Raw genomic sequence first — 12,194 nt, 5'->3', positions numbered from 1 at the left:
ATTAATGTGAATCAAAACATCCTAAGGCCATGTACGAACCCATTTTGAGAATCCATTTATTGGTTCATTTCAGTGCCCATAAACTTTTGATGCTTTTCCAGTAGTTGTGCTAAAATGCTTCACAGTGCAGATGATGCCAGTTTTGCTCAACAAAACAGTTCTTGCCGTGCCACAGAAGATTAAATGACAATACTGAATTTCTACTGGCAGTTACTAGCATGCATAGGATGTGGGGGACTACTCATGTAACAATTCTCCAGACCTAAATTTGTTAGCTCTATTCTGGAGCTATCTGTGGCTCTGCTACAGTCATGGCTGCTCAATGCAATTCAGAATATTGTTCACACCAGGTAACCAATTCCTTCATCTCCTAGTAGGCAATAGAAGGAGGCCAATCAAGTTGTTCAGGGAAGAGGAAATTGAGGTGAATTTCCAGGATGGCTTTAACAACCTGACTGAACCAGGAAGTTCCAATAAGTGGAAGGAATCAGGCAGAAAGCGCTGTAAAATACAGCTTGGCTTAAAATAACTAAACTAAAATAACTGGCAAAAAACAAGTAAAGAGGAGGAGGCAGGAAAAAAAAAAAGCAAAAAACCCACACCCTCTCCAGTACCTATTACCCATCAAAAACACCTGTTGCAATCTGCCAACTATATTTGTTTTGTTTTTCTAAACATAAACCATTTGAAAATTGATTTTTGTTAACACTCTTATGGCTTGGGGAAATCAAAGACATTGCAATCAGTCATCAAGACAATCAAGAAAAACTGTGCTATGTTTTCTACATTTCCCTCCTCATCACTGGTTATTGAGACAGCATGTGTAAAAACCCAGGCTTACAAATTAACTTACCTCCAGGCAGATTCAATCAGAAATATCAATACACACATGGATTAGCTTCTCAATGTCAGAACGATACTGTAAGCATGCAGCCACATCCCAAACTATCATCACACCAAGTAACAACAACTACGGCAGGCTAGACTGGTTACCATGTGGGCAGAACATGGCAAGAGTAAGTGCTATAAGGAGAAAAGTTGCTGTTGCTGGACTTACACTATAATTTGGAGACTTAGATCTGTCCTGAGTATGAACTTCTCTAGTTCAATATAGGAAGAGAACAGTAAGTGAAAACAGTAAGTGAAAAAGCTACTTTTATTTATGTTCCTTTTAAATGGATGATAAAGCAGATATTTGATATTCTGGCAGTAGATGTGCTAAAATAATGTGTAAACAATATGTTCACAATAGCTTGCTAACCCACCTCCTGAAGTTCCCCTACTAGTGGGTAACATCACGCATGCTAACACAAACTCCCGGCATCCACGTTCCAAGTTAGGTCTGAACACAGAGCAAAGTATTTCAACTTGGGCTAAGCACCATGCTACTGTACCCAGAGGGCTTCTACTGTGACAATGTTTTGTGGCCAGGTGATTCAGACCACAGAATAAGAAACTCAGACCTACTGGCAAAGGAATATATAAACGTATTTTTCTCAGAAGGGTCAAAGGACAAGAGAAAGAGGGATTTTTTTATTTATTTTAAGTATTCAAATACATCATACTATCTTTGGATTAATTCTACCCCAGACTGATCTCACTCATGATTAATACTTTTTAAAATACCAGCAAGTAGAAAAGAAATATACATTAAGTTTATGGCAGTTTTAAGGTGCTAAGCTTTTCTTCTAGTTTGACAGTAGTTCCTCAAGCAAATATTTTTCACAGAGTAAAAAATAATTATGATTGTTCTTCAGATATTTTTAACTTTGTTTTTAATCATTTTCCTTTTAAAATGGGGCTTTGTTTTAACATAGGCTCATCAACTGTGGTGTTCTAGTGCAGTGTCTTCCTCCAACAAACACAACAAACCAGCTGCTGACCAGAAGAAAAAAAATTTAGAATACCTTTAAAATAAGGTAAACTCTCCCCCCATTTTAATTAGAACACCTCACTTCACAAGTGTAAAGGTACAGTACAGAAGCTACTACCATTTCTGCTTTAATGGGGATATTCTAAGTTTCTTACCTGTAAATGAAGTATTTTAGATTCATTATTCCGCAGCATTTCCTTCTGTCTTTCAATTTCTATTTCAAAGCTACAAATCTGATTATGTAAAGTTTGTATACTCTTGTTCTTTTCCAAACTTTCATTCTGGAGCAAGGCCACCTGGAAAAAATTCTACAATTACTCCTGCCAGAGTTTATTAAGAATACCTGTAACTTCATTATTTTTAAACTGTCTCGCATACATGAAAGGGAGAAAGATTTTACTAGGATCTCCTCTACGTCTTGCCAAAAAGTAAATATAAAAAACAAAACAAAACCAACATAACAACCTTCTAGTAGCTACTTTTCCACTTCCACAGAGTGGTACTGGTACAACTTTGGCTAATAAAAGTACAGATGGGATACACAAACAGCAATAGAACTTGTGTCTAAGCATAATCTTTCCTTTAGTTTGTAATTTCAGGGCTTGGTTTCCCAGTTTCCACTAACCAGGTAGTGGAACCATGACTACCTTGTTAGTGCAACAACCATTGACTTGGTAGTGGCTTGGAGCTGGAAGAAACAACCTGAGCCCTCACAGACAGGGATACCAAAGAGAAGTTGGACAGATGAAAATCTAGTTAGGAAGGGGAAACATCAATCTTATTCCACTTATTCCAATCTATTCTGATATATAGCAAATTTAAGTAAAAATGGCATCTGAATGGGATTGGCTTGGCTTCACAGAATGCGATGGTGATGAAGACTCCTTTGATGAACAAATATAGAAGGGATCCATATATCTGAAGGAAAATCCAATGGTGTCTACTAGCAAAAAAAAAAAAGAATAAAGAGCTACAGAGACAGACTGATGATTATATTCTCTCTCTGTATTGACATTTTATGAATTCATTCATTAGTGACTCATTCTGATTTTAAAACATGAGCCTTGTTACAAGAATCATATAATGTATCTCCTTGGAGATGAAAGTAATACAGTAAATATTCTCTGTTACTGCAGGTACACACTATTTTGTGTTCTGTTCATTAATGTGGTTTGGAGAAGGGTGGTGATAGGGTGCCTTTTTTTTCCCCCTAATCTCATTTTCCCTAGGTATGATTATTCAACAACAAAAACATAGAAAACAAACCACCAATCCAAAATAACATTTGGACATGGACATTTAGGTGGATGGTTGGACTAGATGATCTTAGAGGTCTTTTCCAACCTTAATGATTCTATACCCCAACTAATTCCACAATTAGATTTTTAATGTGGATGAGAAGCAGCACTGTTTTCGACCTGCCAAAATCTTTTGATAAACATTCCACATTAAGACCAATTACTTAGATGCTTCATGTTCCCCCCAAAACCTAACCCCCGCCTCAACAAATACAGTTTGGGGTCACACCATTTTTACCTCTGATGTGGATACCACTGTAAAATTCCACTACCTTAGCTGCCCTCTAACCAGACACAGCTGAATTACTTAAGCATCACTGTGTTCCCAGACTCAAGAAGCTAGCCTGTTTAAAAAGGTAAATAATTCTCATCTCTGTGCAAGCCTAAACTGCGCAAAAAAGGACTGCCAGAGTCCAAAGGCATTCAGCATGTTCATTGAACGCAGACCCAAAAATATACAGAGATCATACTTCGTATTGTAGGTTGGTATCTACCTTTCCATATAGCATAGCATGTGTATATGGAAACACAATAGCTCCACCTTTTATATATGGAACACTAGCACAAGAGGGTTGCTCACCAGCAACGAGACAAAGCTAATTTCACCAGTGCAGAGAAACAATCCTGAGGCTACAGGAATGCATTGCCTAGGTGTCAGAAAATTTTCAAGAACAAGTGCAAATTTAAACTAGCTCCCCTGCCTCCCACTTATTTCAGATCTGCTGGGGTAGCCATTTTTACATCCTCCTTTTCCTTAATGAATCAGAGTTCTTCAGTTAATTGTGATCTTTACATTCCCTCTCACTTTTTCCTGCTCAGGCCTCCCAGTCGTAAGGCAGTAACACTGTCACTAGCATTACATTTCCATTTTTGTACAAGCCATAATACGTGGGTTTATCTTGTACCAAGATTTTCCACGCAGTTTTACAGATCGTAAGAGAAACAGAATTATGTCCTGCAGTCTTTAATCATAAAGAGCTGTCGATGCTAACTCAGTAACTGTACTTAGGTGCCAATTTGTGAATAAGAAATCTTTTAACACTAAATACAGTTTCATAATTACATTTGGCATAAGTCTTTGGAACTTAGGTTAATTAAATGAAAAACAGGGTAAAGGAAACAAGGCATCCATTTACAAACTGCATCAACCACCAGCTTCCTTTACTTTTTGGTCATATTTGAAAAACTGCTAGGATAAAGCGTGTTCTTATTTGGCAGTTTTTCAAATAAAGCTATTCTTACAGCTATTGATTAGTTAAAAAAAAAGAAGAATGGAAGTAACCCTCATGCCACAAAGAATGGGATTAGAACAGACAGGTCCCATATTTAAGTCACACATTCAAAATAAACTGTTTCTACCAGATTTCTTTAAGTACGGGACAAAGCCACAAAATCGTGTTCAAATCATTACTTCCAGCACCATAAAACCTATAGGAGTTCAGTCTGCAAGTCTGTCCCGTAACAGAGCAAATAGAACACTGAATTTTAATTCATCCCACAAAGCTGTGATTCAAGATTTTAAGTCTGACCTCCTCTTATCTATTTTTTGCTAATAAGACCATTCAAATACCTAAGTCGTAACTCAGCACAACCTTTGCAGCTATGAAGGCTTTCAGCTCGCATACTCCACATCTCTGTTAAAGAACACAGTGACTGGGAGAAGGCAACATTTCCTACCCCCTACCATAAATTTCAGTATCCCTAATGAGATCTTTACCCTCCAGAAACCAGTGACAAGACTTCCACTGACTTCAGTGGGACCAGGATTTCTGTGATATTCATCAGCCAAGTTAACTTTGCACTGTCTGTCTTCAGTGCAGAGCATTTTTTTTCTCAGAGGACAAGGAAGTTACAAATTTTATTACCCTTCTCTAGAATAAAGTCACTAACATATGATATGTGGTTAGCTATTCTGGTAACTTGGCAATGTCTTGGGATTTCCAGTGATTCAACTCTTTATTATGAATAAGAAGAAGTCTACAAAGCAGGAAGTGAAAAAGAAAAAGGACAAATAAAAAAAAGGACAAACAATGATAAGCAGTTATGTCCTAAATGGAAGTTAAAAGAACTACCAACACATTAAAAAAAACATAGTAAAGTGTATATTGTCTTAGCTCTAAAAGAGACAGACACAGAACTGCTGAGCATTTTGTAAATGATGAAGCACCTCTCAGGACACTGACAAAAGGCAGGAAGTGATCTATTCTGGAAGTCACAGGGAACGCTTTTTCTTCCCCAGTGATGCAAAATAAATTGCATAGTTTTGATCAGACTAATGAAAAACAAAACTAAGGATATGAATTGGTATCTGTTAAAACCAAAAATGCACAGTTCCTACATTAACAAAAAGATTCAAGTGCAAAAGCAAACTTAAGTATTGTTATTGACCAACAAACTAAAATTTACACACTTAGTAAAAATTGTATGTGAAAAAAAATAAACACTGAGCTAGACCTCTCCCAGGCTCAATAGTTTTCCTTATAGGGCTTCAAGTTCAAAAAATTGCAATCCATGGACTAACGTGCTAGGGACAAAACTGTATTTTGCTGCTCCTGTTAACTTCTGCTTTATAACTGCATTTCCTGTGGCTGCAGGACCTTGCTGGAAACCCACGCATGACAGAGCACTGTGCTAGACCAGCAGAGGAAAGCGCTTTCTAGACAGAGCTTGCTAAACCATTGCTAGCAGTCTGCTGGGAGATGACAGAAGTCACAAGCCACACATATCCAAGTGCCACTGAGCTTACGCTGGGATCACTACTCTCATTTAACTCACTCTAGAAAAATCTGAAGGGGCTCCTGATTCTTCTGCCTGCGTTTCTAGAACAGTTCTGATAGTTCTGGGGTCCCCACTACCACCAAAAAAAGCAACAGTGTTATTTTAATGGTTACGTAGAACTGTAAGAAAAGTAACCTTTTCCAAAAGATGCAAAAAACCAGCAACTTGTTCTGAAATTTTGCATTTCAAAAAAAAAAAATCAAAAGCTTAACCATCTGCTCTCCAAATAAAAATTAAGTCATTTAAACTATTCACAAGATCATGGCTGTTCGTGTGATTTCCAAAATCTCCCAAATCCCAAACGTTCTAAAATACTAGGAAACTCAAGGATGCACTGCAACAAGAACTTCACTCTGGTCCAACACTAAAGAAGAAGTCATCATGCCCAAGAGTAACAGGATGTTTAATTTAATTAACCCTTGCAGGTCATTAAGTTTGGAGAGCAAGAACAAAAATAAATGAAACGCAGTTTATTACACGCTATTTCTAATACTGTTACCCCTTGAAAAATACTGAGGTAGCAAAAATACCGCTCATAGTACTGCCATAGCTTTCAGAACCCTCTTTTTTGTAAGAAGGCAGCTCAGAGAGGATATTTAATATTGGATATTATATTAAATATTAATGTAGTTTATCTAAGTGAACGGAGTGTTTTAACTAAAGCTACCAATGAGGAAAATTGTACATGGAGTTGCGAAGCCAAGTTTCTTATAACATTCTATTATAATAAAGGTACAGTTACACTATGTGGCTTGAATGCTTTTGGAGCCTACTAGTGCTTTAGCTGTACTGTTGAACAGCTGTTAAACAGAAAAAAGTGCTTCTTCCAGTACTTTTAGATGATTTAAAGAAATCAATGAAAATTAGAAGTGAGTAGAAGATATACCTTATTTTCTAGAGCATTGCTCCACTCTTTCAATAAGTTAACATGCTGCACTGCTGAGCTGGCTTCGTGTGCTTTAATTTGTTGGTTTGTTCCCTGTGACAACAAAGAATTTATACATTTTAGCCAATTCCACTTCTTTTAAACCTACAAAGAAAGAGTATATCAAGACATCGAACCAACACTATGTATTTTGGTTCACGGATGCGTGTTGCAGAACTGTAGAGAGAAGGGAAATCTACTTGAGAATTTACAAAAGTCAGGAAAACATTTAATATAGCAAGTGTTTTATACAACTGCCATATATCTCCATCCAATAAACTCTATACGTCAGAGACAATAAAGGCGAGCAAGATTTACAAAATGAATTGTATTTCAGAGTCTTCTGTGTAGCTTTACACTAAATAAAGCATAATAAAACTCTCGAGGCATACAAAACCTAAAACGTCCAATTCCCCGAAGTGTAATTTAAACTTGTGTTGTATTTCATAAGCAGCTTCAAAAGCACTAAATTTACCCTCAGTTGAGTATTAAAGACAGATATTTAAGACAAATTCATCACTGGAAACTGCCAGCTTTATAAACTACTTTGAGAGATATTCCAATGACTAGTTTGTCATCCTAAGATGTTATCGTGATAGCTCTATGATATTCAAATATGCTGCCTCTGCACAACCTGTAAATGCTGTTACAAATAATCACTATAGAAAAAGTTTACAGAACACACATAGATCATATACAGAGTACATAAGATGCGGACCATATTACTTTGTTTGTATTGTGTTGCATTACACCTACTTCAGTAAGTGTTTTGCAATGCAGAGTGTATTCGCATCGATGGCAGATAAGCTCCAAAGAAACTGAAGAGGTTTCAATGATCCTCAAAGTATGTACTCTATATAAAGTATTAAAAATATATATGTGGATATATGTACATATATGCACACATATACATACATAAAATGAATGGCAATACATACGACATAACAGTGGGCAGGATTATAGCATTGATCAATTCTACAGCTAAGAGCATTACTGTTAACACTTAAAATGATGAATGCTCATTATTTAAAAAACTGGAAATACCTGCTGGAAGTAGTTTATTGAGAAGTGTTGCTACTTACAGTTCTTGTCTCTTTAAGCTATCATGGACTAACAAACGAACGACACTATCTGATAAACTCAATTTTTTCCTGTCAGCAGTTTCTGAAATTTCCTGAATAATCCTTTCATTATATAAGCATACAAAATCGCTACGATATATGCTATAGGGAGCAGAACATTACAAGTGATTGGAATACTACTTCTGAATCCAGTGTTGGATTTTATTTTTATCAACATCACAGGGAGTGCTAAGATTAAAATCTAGAACATTTTTTAAAATAGATTTCAGCTATACTTTGATTATACACCTATGTGCACACAGACATATGAATGCACATAATACATGTTTTAAATGAGCTCATCTATGTTTAAACTTAATAAAAATGCTAAGACAAACAAATGAAAGAAAATATAAACATACCTAGGTTAAGAAAATACTTTCATAGAAACAAGTGAAGTTACTGGTTTACTTTCTGAAGAACAGAAGTGACATTACTCTTATTCTAACTTACTAAGTTCTTCAAATATGTCAACCTCCCTGTTTCAACAAAGATGTACCTAACAACTGAACTCTCAAAGCATTACAGGAATGTACGGGTTTTTTATATCATTTACTTTTAAAATGGAAAAAAACAATCATGTGATGCTTAGTCATTTGGTGCAACTGGATGACTTTTTCTTAACCAAGACTAGAGAAGTCCAGAACTTTCACGTCAAAGAGTTAAGTTCTACTTGCAGACTTTCATCAATTGGGAAGTACAATTGTTATATACTGACCTGAAATGTGCAGCCATAACGCTTAAAACTACAGGTACTTGGGGCATTAATACATTCTGACAAATGTGCATTCAACTGCAATAGGAAAAAAATGTGAGTTTTGGCAAAAGACGTTTGCATGATAATGCTCAAAACATAAAGGGCACAGGTTATCAGATTTGTAGTGTGCCATTTGCAGAACATACAATACACGTGTGTATATTTTCTCCAGTCTGAACTAAAGTGCAAATACTTTATATACACATGTAAACCACACGCACATGCCAATACAGTATACAGTGTGATACATTTAGTATACAGTGAAACTTCTACTAAAGACTATTTCAATAAGCAACCCAATTAAAAAAGCAAACAAGAACAGTCTACAATTATTCATATTATTTCATTTGACTTTAATGAATGACTAATCTTTGCTCACCAAGTGATTTTTACTGGTGTTCTGGTTAAGTCTTAAGATCAGTTTCACTGTAGCAAAGTACATCTTTTCTAACTCTAATTGCACGAGGAACCAATTTTTCAAAACATAACATGCAATTCTCAGTGCCAAAATTAATGGTTATATTACACAAAAAAGACTAAACAAGTACTGCATGAAACAGACAGTTTTATAATAGGTACAGTTAAGTAACTTTTTAAAATGCAGTACACGGGACTAAAACTGATTAGTAAAATGCCTGCATTTTTCACAGATTGAGATTTATTCCAGTATTTTGGATTATTATGAACACAGACCACTTTTCATTTCAAAATAAATCAATTCACAGAAGCATATGCATACATACAGACAACAGCCATTGCAGCACAGAGGGCAGCAGCTGGATGCAAACTGCCTAAAAGTTGGAGCAAAGAGCCATTTTTGCAAAGGATAGAGCAACAAACACCCTCTCTTCAAAAAGAGGATCTGCAATTTGTATTTCCCACAAAGCAGACAGGAGCTAGAGTCTAGCTCCTCAGCTGGTACCACTCTTTTGGCTTTCAAGATGTCATGTGAAATTCCCACACAATAAGTCCCATATGACTCAGCTCATCCACCTCCAAGGAAAGAAGGGGTGAACCAATTCTGCTTTGAACCTGTAGCTCTGGAACAGACAGGACAGGCTTTACAGTCTGATACCGAGATGCAGTCAGTCACTCATCTCTGATATACACCTATTACGTTTCACTATGTGTAGAAATTCATACTGTAGTTTCAAAAGAAACACACGGTTCAGAAAAAAGACTAAATAAGAACGAGACATGTGGTATAACAGGCTTACTAGAATGCCACATTTTCAATTTCTCCAAACTAGAAGTCTGCCAAAGAGTTATGAATTAAACATGAAAAGCTGCCATTTATTCTACAGTTAGATAGTCACTTTTTGTACACTACAGAATTTTCTCAAACTGTTAGGCAGGCATTTTTCCATTTTCGGCATTAGAATTGTTGTCCCTAACCATGCAGCTAAGTTATATATACACACATATATATATACACACTGACGGCATCAGAAAAAAATTAAGCAACATGTAACAACGGATGATGCAGGGCAAGATTCAAGTTCTAATTCTACCTATGGTTTCAGAACTAATTTCTGGCTATATGTGCAATGAAGTGATAAAGCCTGGGTTATGTCATGCAAATTAGTGGGACAATTCTCTTTAGCAGTAAGATATACCTCTTCACAAAATAACTGCTCAAGATTTAGCTATGCATGAGTGCTCTAGAACCAGGGTCTAAACTCAGAAGTGTTTAATTCAGAAACTTGCTGACAGAATTGGCCCGGGATATATACTTTCTCTTTTCTTAGCAGTTTAATTTCTGTTAATCTAACATACATGTTAGATTTATTTATCCTAAGGGAAAATGCTGCTCATGTTTGGGAGGCACCTTGGGTACTGTGATATATGATTAATAATTTACAAGTGTAACTGAAAAAAAAATCCAACCGAGGAGGTATAAGTAGAAAGAGATAAACTGACATCCTCAGATCAGAAACTTGACTTTCTTTAAATGAGGTTTACAGAGTGCTGAAGACTTAAATAAGCTCTTCCCCATCCTCAAAGTTCTATCTGAGGAAAAAAATTAACGTACATCTACTGACAGAAGCTACTTATGCCTGCTTATTTATAAGAACACAGATCTGTTCGAAGAAGACCCTTCATGTGTTTGGGTTTTTATTTTGTTTGCTTCCTTTAATCTGGTCTATATTATCACTGTAAGTCTCTATGCATTAAGAGAAATTTTTATGCATTGTTGCATCTGGCTGTAGGCAAGTTGTATTCATGTTACCTTGTACGTCATGCTAATTCTCCAAGCATTTGTTATTTTTTCCCCAAATTTGATAACCTTACTTTACATTTTTCCATAGAATGATTCTGCTTTCTAGCAATTCACTTATATTTTTCTAGCCTTTATTAACTCTTGTCAATGTGCACTAAAGTTTCATTCACTCATTCTATTTTAGTACAGACAAACTATCACTACCCTGAGATGCTGCTCTGTTGTGCTCAACAAATGCTTTAGACTAGGGTAGGGTGGAGGGGGGATGCTGTTAAAAAAAAAAAAGCAGGAGAGACATGCGCTAGTCTTGAGTAAGCCAAGTGTAATATAGACACAAAACTAAGAAATTATTTTTTAAGTAGTTTTTCAATAAATCATTAAAGATACTTGAGTGTTATCACACTTAACTGTGTGGTAGAAAAAGCTTTTCTTTAGATCTCACATTTTAATAAAGGAAATGGCTTCTGGCAAAATTCTTGCGAGATCTTACTAAAAAGATATTTGATTTTCCAGCACAACACTGGGCAAGACTTCTTACCTCGCTCCTCATGAGTGTCTTAACACTACATTTATGAGGACATGAAACCATGACACATGGGCAGTCTGTATCTTCATGTTTCTACAGAGGAAAAAGCAAACAAACCACAAATCAGCTTGTACTCTGAAGTTAATGAGCACTTACCTGCAAAGAAAAGCATCCTACAATAATTAAATATGCACTTTTTTTTCCCAACATTAATCCTAATTGTGCAGAGTTACTGAACTGCTATTGCCAAAACATCCTTTTATGCTTTTGATAGATTCTGAACCAAAAATAAACATTTTCTTGTTTTTTTCATTAGAGTAAATCTACTTGCTTACTATTTTGTTTTTACTCAGGAGCAATGAAACAATAATAAAAATCAAGTTTTCTCCCCCAAGAATTACTCACAAAAATCAAGCACCTTTACAAGTGAATAGAACCACTGCAGATGTCTTTTTTTTTTTTTTTTAAGAATATACAGTGCATGGAAAAGCTCTCCAACAACATGCATTGCACCATCTCAGATAAGCTTTCCTTCCTATATAAGGATATTTCCCTTCCAATGTTTTCTAACTTTTATTCCCAAACATCTGATACTGAGTCTCATTGCTATACATCCAAAGTTCAAAGAGATGAAATTTATCACACTGCTAGGCAGGCATTTTGATCTGAACCTAGCTGATGACAGATACCTTAGT

The 12,194-nt window shown here is 35.9% G+C and overlaps 1 protein-coding gene across 21 annotated transcripts in view; it reads right to left on the bottom strand.

Annotated features, from left to right (window-relative positions):
• TRAF3 (TNF receptor associated factor 3) overlaps nt 1–12,194 on the bottom strand; it is a 73,491-nt gene that overhangs the window by 12,289 nt on the left and 49,008 nt on the right. For 18 of the 21 annotated variants that reach the window (XM_066998374.1, XM_066998384.1, XM_066998371.1 and 15 more), the window contains 4 exons: nt 11,512–11,592; nt 8,714–8,788; nt 6,836–6,928; nt 2,029–2,169 (listed from right to left, as the gene is read on the bottom strand). In XM_066998374.1, the coding sequence (XP_066854475.1) occupies nt 2,029–2,169; nt 6,836–6,928; nt 8,714–8,788; nt 11,512–11,592 (390 nt within the window). The remainder of the gene's footprint in view (nt 1–2,028; nt 2,170–6,835; nt 6,929–8,713; nt 8,789–11,511; nt 11,593–12,194) is intronic. The other 3 variants (XM_066998386.1, XM_066998387.1, XM_066998388.1) reach the window with 3 other exon arrangements.

The sequence above is a fragment of the Anser cygnoides genome, chromosome 5 (assembly GCF_040182565.1).
Source record: "Anser cygnoides isolate HZ-2024a breed goose chromosome 5, Taihu_goose_T2T_genome, whole genome shotgun sequence".
NCBI classification, from domain to species: Eukaryota; Metazoa; Chordata; class Aves; order Anseriformes; family Anatidae; genus Anser; species Anser cygnoides.
This window is presented reverse-complemented; position numbering and strand designations above follow the sequence as displayed.